The 18,920-nt window shown below is 38.5% G+C and overlaps 1 protein-coding gene across 2 annotated transcripts in view; it reads right to left on the bottom strand.

Annotated features, from left to right (window-relative positions):
- The window catches only part of KIF20B (kinesin family member 20B), a 30,618-nt gene extending 16,353 nt beyond the window's left edge, over positions 1 to 14,265 (bottom strand). Inside the window, exons 1-18 of one of the 2 annotated variants that reach the window (XM_058810309.1) lie at positions 14,208 to 14,265; positions 12,495 to 12,651; positions 11,948 to 12,034; positions 11,707 to 11,823; positions 11,376 to 11,514; positions 10,831 to 11,015; positions 9,111 to 9,159; positions 8,267 to 8,461; positions 7,255 to 7,366; positions 6,746 to 6,817; positions 6,173 to 6,319; positions 5,568 to 5,730; positions 4,371 to 4,625; positions 3,677 to 3,816; positions 2,929 to 3,079; positions 1,762 to 1,987; positions 1,139 to 1,200; positions 836 to 955 (exon numbers count right to left, since the gene is read on the bottom strand). In XM_058810309.1, coding sequence (XP_058666292.1) covers positions 836 to 955; positions 1,139 to 1,200; positions 1,762 to 1,987; positions 2,929 to 3,079; positions 3,677 to 3,816; positions 4,371 to 4,625; positions 5,568 to 5,730; positions 6,173 to 6,319; positions 6,746 to 6,817; positions 7,255 to 7,366; positions 8,267 to 8,461; positions 9,111 to 9,159; positions 10,831 to 11,015; positions 11,376 to 11,514; positions 11,707 to 11,823; positions 11,948 to 12,034; positions 12,495 to 12,650 — 2,376 coding nt within the window. In that variant the 5' untranslated portion in view covers position 12,651; positions 14,208 to 14,265. Of the gene's footprint in view, positions 1 to 835; positions 956 to 1,138; positions 1,201 to 1,761; positions 1,988 to 2,928; positions 3,080 to 3,676; positions 3,817 to 4,370; positions 4,626 to 5,567; positions 5,731 to 6,172; positions 6,320 to 6,745; positions 6,818 to 7,254; positions 7,367 to 8,266; positions 8,462 to 9,110; positions 9,160 to 10,830; positions 11,016 to 11,375; positions 11,515 to 11,706; positions 11,824 to 11,947; positions 12,035 to 12,494; positions 12,652 to 13,272; positions 13,344 to 14,207 lie in introns of those variants that run through there. The other variant, XM_058810308.1, reaches the window with a different exon arrangement.
- Between the last annotated feature and the right edge of the window lie 4,655 nt (positions 14,266 to 18,920).

Raw genomic sequence — 18,920 nt, 5'->3', positions numbered from 1 at the left:
ATGCTATTGACAAGTTAAGCAGCTGTGAGGCAGAGACAACACAAGATAAACTATAGCCAAAGCTTTGAGTTTACAGTGTAAGAGAAATGGATCAGAGTGCTGACTAAGTTTCACTTAAAAGTGTTCTCAAAACTACTTGAGGTTGCTGGACATCAGGCTCAAATTAAAAAAACCCAAAAAACCTCTTACTGTTTTTTTTTTTTTTTTACCTGTATACATTTAGCCAAGGTAGCTTCCAGCATTCAGCAGATATCATTAGACCATACAATTTCAAGTTTTATGAATCACATCAAAAACAGAGATATCCATGTCATACCTTCTTAATTCAAACTCTGCTTAAAATATTCACATTAACACCCTTCCCCTGAAAGTGTGCAAGCACCTTGGGGGTGGGTGGAATGCACTGATTTCCTCCCCACCCTAATTTACTAATTATTGTCTTTTGTTACATTATTAAACTCTAACTTAAACTAAAATTGACCTTTTGTTGTACCAAAATTTCATTTTCTTCCTCTTTTATTCAGACAGTGATGCACTTCCTCTACTCCCACTGTTTAAAGTCCTCACAGTTTCAGGTCTTATGTTTTTTTAAAGGCTCTGCAGAGTCTCATCTAGAGTCCTCCAATAATAAATCCAGATCAGTACTTCTGAAAGTCTCATTATTTACACACACTCCTGCTAACATTTCACTGTGGCTTTAGTTTCAATGCCAACTGACCTGCTATAATTTGAAGTAAATAGCAATTATTTAAAGAAATGCCAATTTTCCAAAGTTAAGTCAATTGTAAACACATGTTAAGATTTTTTTGTATCAATTAAGATGTCTAAGACTTACATAGTCTTTGATGGTTTCTTCTGAACGAGCTATCTGACCTTGTAGTTTCATAATCATTTCATCTTTTTGCTTCACAATGTCAATCAGTTCTTGAATCCTTTCATTTTGTATATTCATTTTCTTGAAAAAGAAAAACAAGTCCAGCGTTAAATTGAACTCTACCATGGTTTTTAGAAGCAAGATCACTTAAACTATGCTTGATATTTAAAAAAGGGCTAGAAGCATAGTGTAATAGCATTTTAAGTCATTTGAATTTTATATTAAAGCAAACAATTCTGCACAAGTTTTTTTTGAGAAAGTTACCTCAGTTGCTTCTTTAAGTTGTTCAGCAGACTCATCCAATTTAACCCTCTGTGCTTCAAAACCTGTAACAGGAAAAAAGCCTGCTTAACATAATCAGCCATCACAGTTTACTCAGTAATCCATGTCCTTGTGGTACTTCACAAGTTTTTGAATACATTTATTTTCAAGTTGACTTCTGCTAGGACATTTCAAAAATTCTTTACATTTTCTGAACTGGACAACTGAGACTTGCAACCCATTCAAAATACAGATCACGTCCCAAGATCTCTGCAGAGATCATTATGAGGTGCTGCTGGTTTTTCCTCCAAAGTTCCACATGATGCCCAAATACACTGCATCAGCAAAACATGAAGTACAGGGATTACAATACAACAAGGAAATGAATACCCTTAATGTTTTACCCCACAATTCTTAAGTCTGGAACAATTTTAAGTTTCATCTTAAAAATGTAATAAGCAAGGCCTATAGAATTGTTTAACCTGAACTTACACAAAACAATGGATTAGCACCATTATACCTATGATTTGTTTACACAATGCCATACAATGAGATTAATATTTCTATTTTACTGTACTTAATTTCTTTTTTTGTGTCTTTCATATCACACTTAGACCCAAGCCTACCTTTGGTTTTCTTTTCCAGCTCCTCCTTGGTCTCCACCAGTTCAGCAGTTATTTTTGCCAGCTGTTGTTCAAGATAACCTATTGTTTCCTGTGGGTCCTCTAAGGACACAATGTACCGGTGTGCTGCTTCTGCCTGATTTTTGATATCTGTGATATCATTTTGCAGAGAATCAATAACACCCCCAAAATCAATGCAGGCAGCTGTGTCTGTGCGGGTTTCTTCATTCTGAAAGAATTTAAATTCATTTAGAAATGGCAAATAATTATACAAAAGCCATTTTTTCTACAGAAAATATGGAACGTTGTTAGGAATTCTAATATATAAGTACAGTTATAATTCTGACTTCAAAACCATCTTGTGGGTTCATATGCACTGACTGCCAGTTTGTCCACCTTCACACAGCAGTTTCCAGTACCAAGCTAGAGCTACTTTATTTTCATAACATGACCTACCATTACATTTCCCCTTGTATTTCCACATAAACATCCCCTCCAAATTTACTACAAAAGTTAGTGTATTTTAAACCAATGAGAATATTGAATGAACAGAGCAGGCAAACTCTTTTAGAAAGAACACATCTGAAATTTTCACATGACAGGAAAAGTTTGTGAGGTCAAGTAACAGTAACTTATCACAGTAACTTATCACAGTAAATGATACCCAAAAGACTGACTTTGCATCTTGCCTCTCTGTTTTTTTCAAAGGGTTTCAAACTCTCAAGAGACAGACTCAAGCTAAGAGTCTAGATATGGCTTAAGTGGATGAACAAGTCTCATTGCTCCAGCTGTAGCTACTACTGCCCTAACAGAGAAGCCTCTGTGGCTACTCCAACACAGTCCATATGTGGGACACAAAGTCAGACTCAGATTTTAAATAGGCACTAAATGCAATGGATTTTATAGCATAAAAATTTTGCAGCTTTTCTCCCAATTTCTTTGTACAGAATAATTGTCACTTTTTTGCTGGAGAAATGCAGAAAACCCCTAAAACTCCTGAATTCCAAGGCTCAGCAGTCTCATCTATTAAGTAAGATAAATATATTTTGCTGAGGACACAATCATATTGTGTGCAATTCCTTGAAACCATCCCTGGTATTTCTTGAGAAATACCATGACCATAACAGGTAGTTAGTAGAAGGGACATTTGGGGCAGACAGATAAAAATACCAGAAGTCCAGCTTGCTCACTGCAAGGCCGATCTTGTAATTCACATTTTTCATCTGCATTTTTACTACAACTATTTACAAGTTCCTTGAAGATTTCCAGGCGTTTTTCAGCATTTTCTTCAAGCTGCTCTCGTTCATTAGCAAGGCACTTACTAGAGTAGACAAAAAAACAAGTCAGATAAAAGCTGGCAATGAGAGAGGCTAAAAAGTTATTAGCACAGTTGCCTACTAACAAAGATGCTTTCTTGATTTTGGCACTAAAAAACAATACACAAAACAATGCTGCTACCCTAAACCAGAAGTATTTTTCACATACACCAGAAGACTAAGAGGGATACAAATACACAGATTAGGGACAGCACTTAAGAAAAAGCATTTTTCTAAGCTGCTTGAGACAGCAATGTTTGGAGTATCACTAAGATAAAAAGGAACCAAAGAATTTGTAAATGCCCCTCTTACTAAAACTTGCCAAAGCAGCTCTTTCCTTAGAAAGAGTTCTACAGGAAAAAACCACTATTTAAAAATTATACACAAACACATTCCTACCCATCCCACAGAAAAATCAAAGCCTTTTCTAAAGAGCATTTTTCCTGAGCTCACAATCCAAACAGAAACCAACACATTGATGCAGTAGAAGATCAGATCTAGGAGAAGATTGTGGTCTCTTACAACAAAGAGATTTATGAAATAAGCAAGTTTACTTTCACTTTGTTAACAAGTAGCTTTAAAACCCATTAAAGCCAGCTTACTTGAAATTTAATTCCCGTTGAGCATAATAATTCGTAAATTCTTGTGCCACTTCATCACGAATTTTTATTTCCAGCAGTACCTTATCTTTCGTTTCAGTAATAAGTCTGTTCTTCAGCTCTTCTACCAGATTCACCAGCATCTAGAATTACAAGTAGCATTATGCTTTTCATAAAGCAATCCTTTACCACAAGTGAGATTTCCCCCATTCCTCAAACACTACAACACTTTACTCTGCAGCTGGGAATAGTTTTTCTGGTTCTTTTATTAGCTTATTCATAAACAGAAGGATTTATGAGTAGATTGCACTACCTGTTTGGTACTAACACAGCAATTTAGGTTAGCACAGAGGGGGTATGTTTTCTTGTGTATAAAGTAACAAAAGAACAATCTTGTGTTGCTCAAAAATAGGTAATATCTTCTGTGTATTGCCCACAGGATACCAAAAGAAGAGAAAGTCAAATCTGCAACTTTCACTGCTCAGTTTGCACTTCGACAAATTTCATATTTTCCCCACAATAAGCACCAAGTAATCCCATCTGCAGTTCCAAACACTGGATTTAGGTAGAATTAGGTAATGAGGAGGGTAGGGAAAAAAAAAAAAGAAAAAAAAAGGGTGAGATGGAGGAAACCAGAAGGATACATTGCTTAAAGGCTCCATGCTATAATTATTCTTAAAGCAGCCCCAACACATACTGTGTATTTTTCTTTGGCAATAACAATCTGATTTCCTTCATTTTCCTGCACTGCTTCTTCTCTTGACACACTGGGCTGTTCCTCCATCTCATCATCATCATCTTCATACACATCTTCCAAGGTTCTGTCCCATAGGATTGTAGCTCTTTTCCTTGGGATTGGCATTCTAGTGACGTTAAGCATTGATGATTCTCCTGCCAATTTCTGGCCAAATGACTGATCTTGGGGAAGAATAGATGTGTCCATAACTAAAACCTACCCAGAAAAATCAAGAACAAAGTTATTGGTATTTTTTAAAGCTTCATTGGTACTGTGAAGACCTGCTGTACTCTCCCAGTTTATCTATCCTCTGTTCAGAGTCACTCTTAGACCAGTTTCCAGTTAGAGCACAAAGTTGTCACATTATAGTCTAACCCTTCTCTGGGTTCCAGGAACACCAAGTCTCACTCACTGGATAACCTACAAGAGGCAGCAACAGACTGTCCATTTCCTGTACTTTGAGTTTCCAGTTGCATTACATGAACACCATCCCACAAAAATCTATTTCTTTCACAGCTCTATAACCACTACAGTCTGCTCCTTCTGGTATTGTACTTAACCTGCCCAAATTCCAAAGACATGGACTTAACTGTTAACAAAACCTTTGCATGGCTTTCATTAAAGCTACAGCACTGATCCTCCACACTTACATCCTCCAACTTTGCCAAAGTTACATCACTGCACTTACTCCTTACTGACTCTGATTCCACTTTCCCACTGAAGCCTCTATGAACATAAAGATGACCTTTCACATTCTTTGCTGCTCAATCTATTTTATCAGTCCTTCAGATGAGCAATATTCCAAGTTAAGATAGCAATAGTATATAGGACACCTAGAAGTGAGAGCATGTTGTATCTGCAGGAGAAATTTACCCAGATCTCAGGAAAATTCTTCCAAATACAAGAAGTTTCTTATTAGGCTCCCATGTTTCATGGGAGTTACAAATTTTCAATAGATGCTTCCACCCCCATGCTCCAAAGGAATAAAAAATCCCAATAAAGTCTTTTTAAAATCTACAGGAGATAAAGCTCAACCCAGTGTATGACTGCAGTACAAGACAACACTAGTAACTAAATTCATATTCCTAAAGTGAGAAAACCTGCTCTTTAAAGCAAATCAAAGTTACTGATCATCAAGATCGACTACAACACACTTACTTTTTGTGCAATGGCAGAGAACTTCAGCACATTGAGTGTTTCCTCATAGGCTGATGCACATTTGCTGATGTTTACTATCATGTACACCTTCCCCTTTCCACTGAAAAATCCTTGAAGGAAATGAGTTAACTTACTTTCCCGAAAGGGTATGTGCTGCTGCAACCTTTCAAAGACAAAAGAACAGGTGATCAGAAACTGTGTAAATTCCAGTCAGTGTAAGAACTATCCAGCCTGAAGACTTCAAAGTTTCACTCTTACTATGGCACTAGTAACAAAGGTGTTTTAAATATAAGTTTTAAATTTATATTTATTCCAAAGTTTGTTTGATAAGCCAAGCTCAGAACAAGTAAGTAAAATCACTAACCTCTATGATAGCATGTCTAAAGGATGTTACAATTTAAGTTATTTAATTAAAAAGCAAAACAAGGCAAGTTTAAAGATAACTTTTGTATATCAACAAGACTCCAGTATAGATGTCAGAAATCTATACATTTTTTCTACCAAAAATTTAAGTGTTACTACTGTATATTTTAAACAATAGCTTTTAAACAATGCAGGCAACACCTAAAAACCACAACCAGTTGGCAATTCATGAAAGGACTTACTTTGACTGTTGACAGTTCTTGAGAGCATTAATACACTTGCCCAGAGTCAGGAGAGAGGTATTTATATTTCCACTCTCCTTCAATCTGCCACCCTCATTGCGGGTCTTGGTATATCTTTCAGAACCAGCAAGATCACACAACGACAATCTGAAAGCAGACAAAGAAAAACTCACTGTATTTACCTTAAAGATGCACTAATTATTCACTTTTAAAAATGATCACTTTTCCTCATCCTTCTCAAGTTTGCTTCCCTAAAAAGTTTCCCACTGTTTTCTGCTAAATATTTGCCCAACACGCTTCCTACTTCACCCTACCCACCACCTCTTCATCCCCTTCCTTCTGGGGACTGGTATGAGTTCAGGAGTAAAGAAGTCTGGCAGAACCTTGTGCTGAGTAGAGGTGACAACAGCACTGACACCTGCTGGCTTGAGGAGAGGGCCAAGTACTGCATGAGGGTGGAAGTGGGGAGCCACCACACATGCAGGAGGCTCTGCCAGTGAGCACTGGGTGCAGCACCAACACACCAACCTGGAGTAGCTGACAACTGCATCGTGAGAAACAGACTGAACTTACTCATTGACTCGGGTCACCCTCGGTATTCCTGAATCTTCAATTTTCAGTAGTTTAACTGTGAATATGCTGTGACTAAAAGGAGAAATGGAAATCAGCAGAGAAGTAACAAAGTAGATCAATACTTTCAAAGTATTTTTAGCCTCCACAACACCTGTTCAAAATGTTGTTTGGTCTGTGAACACATCTAAGCATACACAATCAGATACAAACTTTTAAAGAGATGTTTATGCAGCATGTATTTTGATTTTTCTTCAGATATGTAGATAAGTGCTTTTGTATAGTATTTGATAAAATAGTGTGAGCTTTCGTACAGGTTCACCCTACTGAAGAACTGAATCCCTTTGGCTTAAGCCATTGTGCCACACACTACTGAAGGACACCAAACCTGAATCTAGAAATCTAGACCTGGTTAAAGCCTCTTCCTTTCCTAGAAACCATAAGCCATGTTCTAGTTTCTCCTTCCTCCCACCCATCGCCCTATGCCCAGTGCTTCTCAAAATGTCTCTTACCTTCTGCTGGAGGAATTATTTAGTTTCGTGCTTGCAATACTCTGGTGTTTCAACCCCAGTTTTAGAAGTCTAAACGCTTCTTTGGAGTCAGAGATCTGAACCCACTGCAGATCTTTAGGAAGAAGAAATATGATAATTTTTTAGATAACATTACCAAAATAAGTATTACAGGGATAATGCATGCACAGCAAGGACACTACATTTACTTGAGGCATAGAAACATTTTACTGCACCTGCTTCAGACAGAAGTTACGTGATGACAAATCAGATCAAAATGCCTCCTCTCTCATAGGAAAGGAAGGGCAAGTACATCACCTAATTTCATCATTCTATTAGCATGTTAAATATGTTCCATTCAAATTAAGTGAGCAACCTTAGCCTGAGTCCAGACAAAAAAGTAGGGTTTAATATGAGTAGAAAGCCCTGTAGTCTTATTCAGCAAGGCAGAATTCTACCTTCTAAATTCTAAAATAAAGAACAGCTTCTTCAATTTATACCACAGTTGAGGGGGGGGAAAGGGAGGAAGGGGAAATCATATGGATATCTTTCAGGACCATCAACTAAACTGAAAAAAATCAGAAGCATTTCGCCTGCAATATGATGACCATATGTCTAAAGTCTGCTTCTCTACTAGAAAATACCGAAAAAAATCCCAGAAACAAAAATCTAAAAAATGTTTGAGCCAATTACGAATACCGTTAAGAACTAATGACCTCTTTTTAAGGAAATGGAAAAAAATCAAACCCCTAAAAACTTGTCACTTGTTTCCAATATTTCTCCCAATATTTCAAAGAAATTTCTTCCAATATTTCAAAGAAATATCAGGGCAGTGAAGTGCAGAGGCTTTTAACAGTTTTAGTCAAGAGAAAAGATAAAACAGTATTGCAAACAGGGATACTTCTAAGTATGTAGATTGTAATAATTTTGTGATTGAGTTTTCTAATCTAAACATCATGACCCTTAGACCAACTTTTCAAATTACATTTGGCAATTTGCAAGGTATTCTATTCACCTTTCACAAAAGAACATCCCTTGATGTCTTGAGCAAGGCGGAGTGTTTTTCTTTTCTTGTCATTTGACATAGGAATCAGTAGATCATAAAAACATTCGTTGTAAATCTCAAAAAATGAAACCCAGACAGAAAATTTGATGTAGCTTCTTGCAGTTGTGATAGATTGTTCCAAGTCCTGTGAGATATCTTCCAAATCTGCCAAGTACAAAATATTGCAAATATAAACCCAGTGAGCTTCATTAAAAAAATTAATAAGTAAAAACTGATATAACAAACCTTCTAAAAACCACTCAAAATCTAAAATTCATTTTAAAAATCCATTTAAGTTCCCACCCCATTTCTTAAATATCTGGAACTCACATGCTTAACTTATATATTTTCAAGAGACACCTACTCTACTGCTTCCTTTTCCACTTTCAACTTCTATCAACCACATAAAGCTTGGTTAGAATTAGTCAAATCTCTTCAACATCTTTAAAATAAACTGACAAGACTTCATTTTGACTTTTTAGAGTAAACCTAGTATTTAGGTAGTTTTTTCATTGCTAGAATTAAGTTTATATAATTACATAGAGGTACTCTAAAAGCCAGTCAGGATATCACTAGGACCCACAGCATAAGTGGTACTTTTCTTTGCTAGAACTTCAGCTCATTTAATGCCTGTTTAGATACACTTCTAACCATTTCATCCTTGTTTTCTGCCCAGGTTATTTGCTCACTATCCAATTCACAGGCATATAAAATTGACAAGAAGTCATTTTATTAGCATATGCCACAAGTCAGTTATTGACCTTAAGATGGCTTATTTGCCAGATTTAACTGCAAAACTTTATATAAAACATACCCTTAGAATCCACAGGTGCTTTGTCCCTAGTGTTAATCTGGTGGTCTACCTGCAAAAGAAAACAAACTTTGAAATACACTAATTTTGCCAGTAAAGTTATTTCTAACAGCTCTATAGTATTACTAGATGGGAATACAGCTTGGGTGCAGTATGCCAACGGCAAGGCCCTGGTTACACACCAGGTCTAGTGCAATAATTGGTTTCATATGTTTCCAGCTTACCTGGCTAACCCCTGGAAGTAAGAGGTAAATGTGGAACACTCATTCACTTAAAATCTGAAATGAGCAACTCACTGCTTCAAGATACATGTTCAAAATAAATGACAGAGTTGAAATAAAGCCCAGGTTTTACTAAGAGAAAGACAATTTTCTTTTGCTATTAAAAAAGTAAACCAAATAATTATAGCTAGAGCTTTGGAGTTTCATACATACACTCCTTTCCCAGTCTTGGTTTTGGTTAGCTAGGTTTTTTTTTAGACACAGAACTGCAAATTGGATTTCATTTCTTTAGGCACTTTATCTACTGAAATAAGTATGCTTAAGAGAATTGACATGAAATAAAAAACAGGTATGGTTTGGTTCAGGTTTCTTTAGTGTTCTGTCAAGAGTATATTTCATAATAAATTTTTTCAAATAAAAATTTTAGGTATTAGGTTTTACACATACAAAACACCCACACAAACCTCTGTTGCAGCAGATGTAAACTTTGCCAGCAAATTTGTAGGTTTAAGTGCTGCTCTTATGAACAGTTTCATAAACTAGAAGGTGCATTCAAACACACTCAACAGGTTTTTCTCAAGTCCCTTCTGAAGGCTGACAGAGCTAGATGTAACTTACTCCTGTGCTTCTGAAGTCACAGAATTTTGCTGCCACCTACCTGCCACACTGGAGCCCAATGGATAAAAACCAAGGCAACAGATACACACATTCTTTTTTCCTTTCAACACTAGCTATTATAACTTAGCATACCACAAGAGAAATGCTTAATTCTTTTTATAAAAAAAAAACAAACCACACTTTTCTAGTTCCAAACCCCCATATATGCTGAGTTTTATTTTACATTATTCCACTCACTTCAGGATTAGAGGACATCAAGAAAAAGGTATGGTTATACAAAGTAAAAATTCCCCATAACTCTAACTGGTCTTAACAGCTTTAGAATCGCAGTCAGCTTCTAAAACTGGAGTGTTTCTGGACTGCTCAACAGTGAACTGTAAGAAAAAAACCCAGCAGAAACCCATCTTTAATTCAAACTGTTAAGTCCACAGTTTATATAGCTCTGCTGCTTCAAACAGATTTATGCTTCCTTTAAGGATATTTGTCCAACTGAAAGGGCAACAACCACAAAATTATTCATTTCTTTCAAGTATTCTGAAAGACCCTATGTTCTTTAAAGGATCAGACCTACTAGCATTCCCACAGATATAACTGAATGAAAATAGTCCCTTATTTATTAAGGATCAGTAATCCCAGAGGATACATTATCAAGTGCTCAAGGTACAGGAAAAACAGTACAGGAGTACTGAGCCACAAGACAAAACTCCCCAGGAACAGGGGCCATCAGCTCTACTGCTCACTTCACTGCTAGTGTGAATGGTTGACAGCAAATGGACACATCCATGGTTAAATACAGCCAGCATTCTCTTCCCACTGCAAATGAAGAACATGGAGCTGTCTAAAGATGCATGTACTGATCAATATAGAAAGAAGGGCTCCTCTACCTCTTTTATTAGACGAAGTAATGAATTTTTAATGGCAGTTTCTTCTCTCACTTGGTTTTCAGTCAGCTTTATATAATCTCTACACCGATAGGGTTTGAGATCCATTGCTGTGTACAGCTTTCCTTGAATGCTTTTAAACAACATATCCATAGTCCTTGGCAGAATACCACCATCATCCTCTGTCCCTGAAAGAACATACAAAAGAAAAATCCAGTTATTACGAGGTATAGAGAAAAATGAGGACAGAAAGATAATATAAATCTCGAGGCATACACAAAAAGTTTGAAGACAACTTACAGCATGAAGCAGTGGAGTTTACTTTTTCTTCTCAAGGTAACAGAAATATCATTAGAGAGCTTTGAAAACTATTTGGCTTTCAAGAACAGTTCATGCTCTATATCAGTAATGGGTACAACAAAAAAGAAAAACTACTGGAGTATTTTACACAAGCTTAGCCTTAAGGGAAAACAAAACAAAAAAAAAACCACGCATGACCAACAGACATTTGATAAAGACTTGATTTATTTTGCATTATCTACTTTTACCTTGGAAAGTGTAAGTTTTCCCAGCATTTGTTACACCATATGTAAAAACTAGACGATTACATCCATCTAGGAAATCTTGCACTGGTTGCTTCATGGTACCTTCAAAGAATTCTTCTTGGGTTGTTTCAGGTCCAAACACCTGAGTATTACCAAGAAATAGTTATATTTTGAGCAATTATCATAGACTTTTAAAGCATCTTTTAAATTCTGTTAGTTTATAATCTTGAAGACTATAAAGTCAAAAAATACAGTTTGCTTGGTATTCAATACTGTAAGTTAAAATAATCTGTACTAGAAAGAATTCACAAACATTTAAAGGCAACTTATTTACTTGTGAAAAAGTGAACTTCTGTAATGTTGGTCCTGAAGATTTTTCACTTAGTCGACTCAAATAATGTTGGGGGGGCTTCAGTACAATATTTGTTGTGTCTTCAAGTGAAACACAGTCCTATTTAAAGGAAACAAGCAATACAGGCATGAAGAGACCATAAAGCACTCAGCTTACAGGAAAAACAAACAAAAAACCCCACAAAACAAATTTTAAGTACTTTTAAACTAAATAAATGTCCCACCTGCGATCCATTTTCTCTTTCCAATGATGTAAATGGCCTGACACGCAGGCAAACCTGTATGTGTCCCTTAGAATCCAAACTGCTCCTCTTAAAAGAAAACACCAGAAAACAACAGTTAGAAATTTGGTTATTTTCTTGATAATTAGCACATGAAACAAGTTTTATTGAATCCAGATGTTTTTAACAGACTTATTTGATAACATGGGAATCAAAACTACTTCACTAGATTAGCTTGGACAAGTGCTTCAGCCCCTGCAGAAGCTTGCTGTTCTAAGTTAATCTTGCAGCACATTTATGTAAACACTGCATTCAGACCAACAAAAACATGGTATAAATTGGCAATCAGCCTCATTCACAGAAAACTGATGTGCCCAATAGGGCATCAGTGCACTGCCACACAACTTAGTCTAAACCCTAAGCATCTTTCAAACTAAAAAATAACAAAGAAGCTTTTAATCTTCCCAGTAAAATTCTGACTATTCCTACCTATGAAATGATTAAACTTATGTTTTAAAAAATAAATATCCAAACAGTAAAGTTTTCTTACCTGGCTTGTGTCTGAGTCCGAAGAAACCAAAGAAAATTCTGAGGAGAGATCTGTTTTAATATCTTCCATACGTACTCGTCCTGCTCTGGGAGATGGCTCAATGCTGGCAATATAGGATGGTCTGTAGAACTTCCCACTATCCAAAACTGGGTCCATTCTGCAAGATAAAATAAAACTACGTTGTGCTCCCTGATAATATAACATATAATATAGCATATATATATATATATATAGCATATATATATATATAAATATAAATAATATAGTGTGTATATGTATATATATAAAATATATATATATATATAAAATATAATACACATTGCCATGCCCAGGCTACAGCAAAGCATATCAATTTTTTTACTAAATACTAATAGAGAACATACAGTTCATTAAAGGAATGGGCAGAGCAGGATTGGTTCAAAACCCTTTTTCTCAGGAAAAGTGTTGGTTTCCTGCCTATAATGAAGTCCCATTTCCAGCAGCATAAAACCTGAGATGTATCTGCATTTCAGTGTCAAAACACTTAAGGGCTCAGTTTTCCTATGTAAAAGCCAGACACAACTTTAAGCAGTTAGACAAATGCCACCAGGCTGCAAACAAGATAAAACTATACATAAACTAAGCACCAATGTTTACTTTCTAATCTAATGTTTCTTCTAACCTAATTTATTTTTGGCCTAGCATCTGTATCAAAACCAGCAAAAACTTGGCCTGAAATATCATCATGGCTCGAACAAAGACTGACCTGAGAATAAGCTACAGTTGGAAAGAAACATACCTGTGCTGTCACGATCTGGAAGTCTCATTCATCAGCTACACAAAGGCACATGCAAAACCCTTATCAGTCCTTTACAGGAAACATATTTATTAGATGACTGGCATTTTAATTGCTTTAAATCTAAGCTTAAAGTGCGATTTGTCAAGATTATGCTCTCATTCTGAATCTTTTTCCTTAAGAAGTCCAAGACAAACATTAAGCTGTGTACACAAGGCCAGAACTGTAAGTGTTCACAGAGCCCAGCGGTCAGAACAGCGAGGTTCAAGCCCTTACAGAGTGCTCAGCCCAAGGTGCAGAATTCCACGTTGAGTCACCCTGTAAACACTGCAGGCATTTACATGCGAACAACTGTACTGCCCAGCTGCAGGCACCAAAAGGTACTCGTGTCCCGGCATGTGTTATTCCAAGCCTGCTAAGCGTGACAATAGAATTTAGAGCTGTAAAAGACCCCCTCAAAGAAGGGGACCCCCAGGGCCCACACAGCAAAGCCACAGCTCACATACAGCCCGTGGTGCTGCCAGGCAGCAAGACAAAAGGCAGAAAGAGCTCCAAACCACACAGTGAGGCTGGCAGCTTGCATAAAAGCTAAAGCAACAGCCCTAACACCTAAAAAAAACCCCAAAAAAACCAACAAAAAACCCCAACTTTCTTCTCTTTAGGTATCAACCTTTCACTTGCAGGCTCTGCGCTATTTGCCTGTTCTTACGGGACACAACCCGGGCGGCTTTGGCAGCAGCACAGCGGGAGTTCCCAGGCCCTACTGAAAACTGCTCACACGCCACAGCCCCTCCCGCGTAACCGGGATGGCAGCGGGTCCCCCGCCACAGAGACCACCCACACCGCTTCACGGTCCCCACGACCCCCGAATCACAAGCACCGCGACCCCTCTGCCAGCGAGGGCCCCACGGCCCGGCCCTGGCCCCGGCGCCGCTCACCTGCCCGGCCCAGCCGCCGCTGGACTCGCGCTCCGCTCCGGCCGCGGCTTCTTTTCGAATCCGACCAATGGCAGCGCACGGCGCCGCGCGGCCTCCTGGGCGTACGGCGCTGCCGCGGCGCAGGGCTCGACGGGAAGTGTAGTCCCGGAGGGGGGGCTGCCTATCCCGGTTTGCCCTCGGGCGGCGGCTGCGCCCCGCTGGGTCGGAGCGCCCGGGGCGGCTGTGCCGAGGCTGCGGCCACACGGGGCCGCCAGCGCCCGGCCCCCAGCGCCACTGGGACCTCGGCTGCCGCGGGAAGGCGCCCTGGCCCCGCGGGCCTGTGTCAGGCGCGGCAGAAGGACGAGTGTAAGTCGGAGCTTGCCGGGGCTCCGGGTGATTCCAGCCCTTCTGCTGTTTGTTTGTAAACAGGATAATCATTGTTTGCAGGTGGTGAGAGGGAAGAGGCCGGTGACCTGCTCGATGCCTTGTACCAGAGCAGGGATCAGCCGAATTGGGAAACTCCCGGTGTAAGGTCAGGATGTGCTGGAGCCGTGCCCTGGGTTCCAGTCCTGGCAAATGAAAGCTGTGGAAGACACTTAGTGTGGTACCTTTGTTTAAAAAGCTTCCCCAGGCAGAAATTGTTGTTGGGTGCCAGGTTTGCATGATGGGCATTTCATTTCTTAATCAGCAATGAGAGGAATTCTTTGGCTTTATGTTTGAAACAATGTTGTAATGCAAGTGAGATCATCGGTTTCTGCAATGTCAGGGTATGGAAATGTACAGAATTTGGTGACAAAAATCAACATGAGTTTCTCTTTAGAATCAGACAGAAATTCTTTGAACTTTAATAAGAAATGTCTGCCAGTTTTGAATTGAAATAAAAGGACAAGTAACTTGAAAGTAGTCAGTATCTGCCAAAATTAAATGTTTGTTTTTCATTTGAAGAAAAGACAGCCAGCAAAAGCAAGCAATTCTATAAAAGGATAATTCTACACAGATTATGTATCAGCTGCTTTCATGAGGTTGTCTTTAACATTAAATCCTATCTTTCCTTAAATAGAGTCTGTATCGTATCAGTAAAAGAGGTATACTGAAGGATTTCAGTTAGGTTGTAGGCCACATTGTAACAGTTGGTTTGTTTTAACAGCAGAAAATGATGCAATACTGAATTTGAAATTGTTTGCTAGCAAAACTGAAAAGCTCTTGAAATCATACTGTAAAAGTCCAGGTAAGGTTTTAAAAATAATGTTGGTTTCTGTCTTAAATAGAATACAAACTACTGAACTTACCTAATGCCAAAACACCTTTTTCATACCAGGGGAGGACTAAGAATGCCTCTGAAAATAAGGTAAAAAAATAGCTTCTGGGAAAAAATATGAAAGTTGCTGTATTCTGGTTGTTGGAAAGGAAAACCAAAGATCTGGGAATATTTCCTAAAAACATTGGGTCTATGACCTGCAGAACATTATTTTTGCTAAGTTGGGGCATCACAAGGCTCCTTGTACAGGCAATATTTTGATTTTGTTTGAATTTTGGATTTCTGAAACTGTTTTTATGATACTACATGCACTGCCTAAGTTAAACTGGAATCTCAAAGGACTCCCATCAGGATACTGAAAGGGCAGACCAAACCTGACATGTGTTCCCAGCCTCACGCAAGCCATGGTGAAGAAAACATTAGGTCAGCATAACCAATCCAGCCTGCTTTGGAGTGGGAGATGGTGAAACTCCATCTATGTAAATAAGCTTTATGGCTTTCTACCAAAATATTCTTAATTGGTTTGTGCAAGAACACCAGTTGCAACAAAAATATCTGCTGCTAAAACAGCATTCAGTAACTCATTCACCCCTGAAATTTGATTATGTTTCTTTTCAAATTCTTTACAAGTTGTGTAGCACGTTTGGCACTCACAAGAGGAAAAGATTTTTGTAAAGGACTTGTTAGAAACTTATGTTCATTGTATTTGAGACAGGATTCAGAAGTTGTGGATAGTCTACTCATGACAGTGAGATGATGCCCTATGAGACAGCACATCTCAGCTTGCTTTTGCATTGCTGTCAGAAGTAATTAGAGACACAGCAACACTCCCCAGCATCCTTCAGCACATCTGAGTGGCAGCCAAACCAGAGGTGGCTTCAGTTTCTTTGTGCTCAACTCACCTTCCCCAGGGAATTGCCAAGTGCATGAGTTTTCTCTCATCACCCTTGATTCTGCTGTGCTTCCCCTGCCCTGACAGTGCTGTGTCCCATCCTGGGTGCAGGCCAGGTCCTTCTGCAGGGGCCATTTGGAGCTGACTGCAAGAGCACTCCTGTTCCTTGTCACTGAGATACCTTGGAGGAGAGTGGTGCACCGTGCAGTCCTCCTGGGAGCCTGCCAGCCCTTTTGAATTCCTGTCTTTCAGAGCAGTGCATGTCATTTATCCTGTTCCTGGCACAGTCTGGTGCATGCATTGCACACTTTCATTTGATCCTGCACCCTCCTTGCCCCACTCTCATCAGTTGCCTTCAGGCTTCTAATGCACACACAGCTGATTCTATGGACCCATAACATTGCAGGCTGTTGATTCACATTTTTTTTCTTTAGCTATGTAGGTGTGTTTCCCTTTATTATCTGTTTTAAGCAATGAGCTACTTCTTCAGTCTCATGGAAGGCTTTGCCCCAGGCTGGACTAAGAGGAGCAGCTGGCTGAGACATCAGGCCCCCTTCTCTGGGGGAGGCAGGAGCTTTGTGTCCTCAGTCTGCAAATGCTGCTGCTGTTTTATAGCCAGGGTTACAGCTGAGTACTTGTGGGGTTTCAGGGGGGGTAGGAGGAAACCTTCTGGAAAGAGCTCACAGATGGACATGAGGCTATTCCTTGGAGGTGCTCTAGGAATATAAAATACTATCTGGAAAATGAATCATAGGCTCACTGCAAAAATGGGCCTTCAGGGGTGTATTCAAACATGAGAGAGCCAGTCAAGGGCCTGGAAAGGAAAGAAGGAAAGGTCGCTGATGGGCAGCTGGAGGCACCTGTAACCTGCTGCTTATGCCTTAAAGCTTGTCCTCTGGACACTGCCATGCTTGTGCTTCTCAGAGATGCAGAGAGGCCACCTGGTCCCATGCTGGTGTTTTATGTAATGAAAATGTGCCACATGTGCTCAACATACCATTTTTAAATCTTCAAAGCTTCACATAAAAATCTGTGCATGGTAAACAGAGTATTGCTCCTTCAGCAAGAGCTGGGTTGACTTAGATAGGAGGAGATTTGAAATATGTTTTCTGAAATGTATTTCTTTCACTTTGCATAATTCAAGACTTTGTCTTTGGAAAGAGTGCAGTTGAAATAAAAAAAGCTGTTTCTGTGTCTTCCTGTTTCTCCCCCCACCCTCTGGAATTCCTTCCATCCCTCTTTGAATTATTGCATCATTTTCTGATGAACCAAAGAGATCATTTCAGCTGTAACCAACCTTTAAATTGTAATTAAGCCAAAAACTTTCAGTAATTCTATGTAATGCTTTAATTCAAGTAATCATTCTTTTGAAGGTCAGATCTTGTATTTTGAAATCAGAACCTTCTACCTGTCATAAATGGTAAGAAGTGTTTTCACATTGTGACACAGGTATTTGTCCTGTAAATGTATCAGCTGTTTTTTCTGACTAATAGTCATATGGTGAAATGGTGTAGTTAGTTTTTAGGGGTTTAAGATATCTGCATTCAATAATAAAACTATTTTTAATATAATAATATGTAATAGAATGATAAATAAGAATATAATTAATAAAATATACTGTCAAAATTTTATTCTGTGAAATTTTGTGTATTTTAATGAGAAAATATGACTACTCTTAAATTGTGTGCTGTGTGATTTTTAGGAGCAAGTGTGCATAGATGGCTTTTCCATAGCTAAATGTAGCCTGTGGGGCATTTGTGCCCCAATAAATGAGCACCAGCCCAGCTAGCTGGGAATCCTGTAAATGAGGCATTTTTGAGTTACTGGTAATCACATCATTGGAAATCTTGCCAGAGAATCCACAAGCAGGAAGACTGATGGCTGGTATTGAATAGTTGGTTAATATTCTTTCCTCCTAGTCAGCATTATACTGTTACCTCAGGACATAGTCTTAGAAATGGCTCTACAGGTGGAATAATAAATTGAATATTGTACGTAGAGTAAATCAGGATGAGCTTTGGTACTGTTAGTCTGGATCTTGCATCTTAGTTTTCCTGTGGATTTCAATTTCTTAAAACCTTTTGTCATAAAAATTGAGTTGTATTGTTGATACAGAAGATACAGTCCAGAAACACTGACTACTTCAGGAAATTTATTTTTATGTATGTTGCTTATATTTCATGAAGGGTATTTGAAATGTGCATGCAGCTTGTCTTTGGTTTCTTGAAATGCCTAAATGCCTCCTCCTGCTACTATTACTACTACTATTATTATTATTATTATTATTATTATTTCTTCTAAAGCTATGCCTCAGTTCTGCAATGATTTGCATAATATATTTTTACGTTCCAGGTCCAAGTCTGAGCCCAGGTATGTTGCCACTTTTTTGTATACATGATGTTAACTATTTTATTTGCAGACAGTGTGCTAGCTCCAGGTTAAGGGCTGGAGATGCATTCCAAATCTTATTAATAAAACTTTATTTCTCCCCATGTGTTATTGATTCTTTTTCAATCATCTGCTGAGCTGTATAAATACCAACAAGAGTAACTATAATTTAAGGTAAAATCTCAGGGTTGGCTTT

This window comes from Ammospiza caudacuta, chromosome 9, assembly GCF_027887145.1.
Source record: "Ammospiza caudacuta isolate bAmmCau1 chromosome 9, bAmmCau1.pri, whole genome shotgun sequence".
Taxonomy (NCBI): domain Eukaryota; kingdom Metazoa; phylum Chordata; class Aves; order Passeriformes; family Passerellidae; genus Ammospiza; species Ammospiza caudacuta.
Note: the sequence above shows the minus strand (reverse complement) of the source record. Positions and strands in the feature narration are given on the sequence as shown.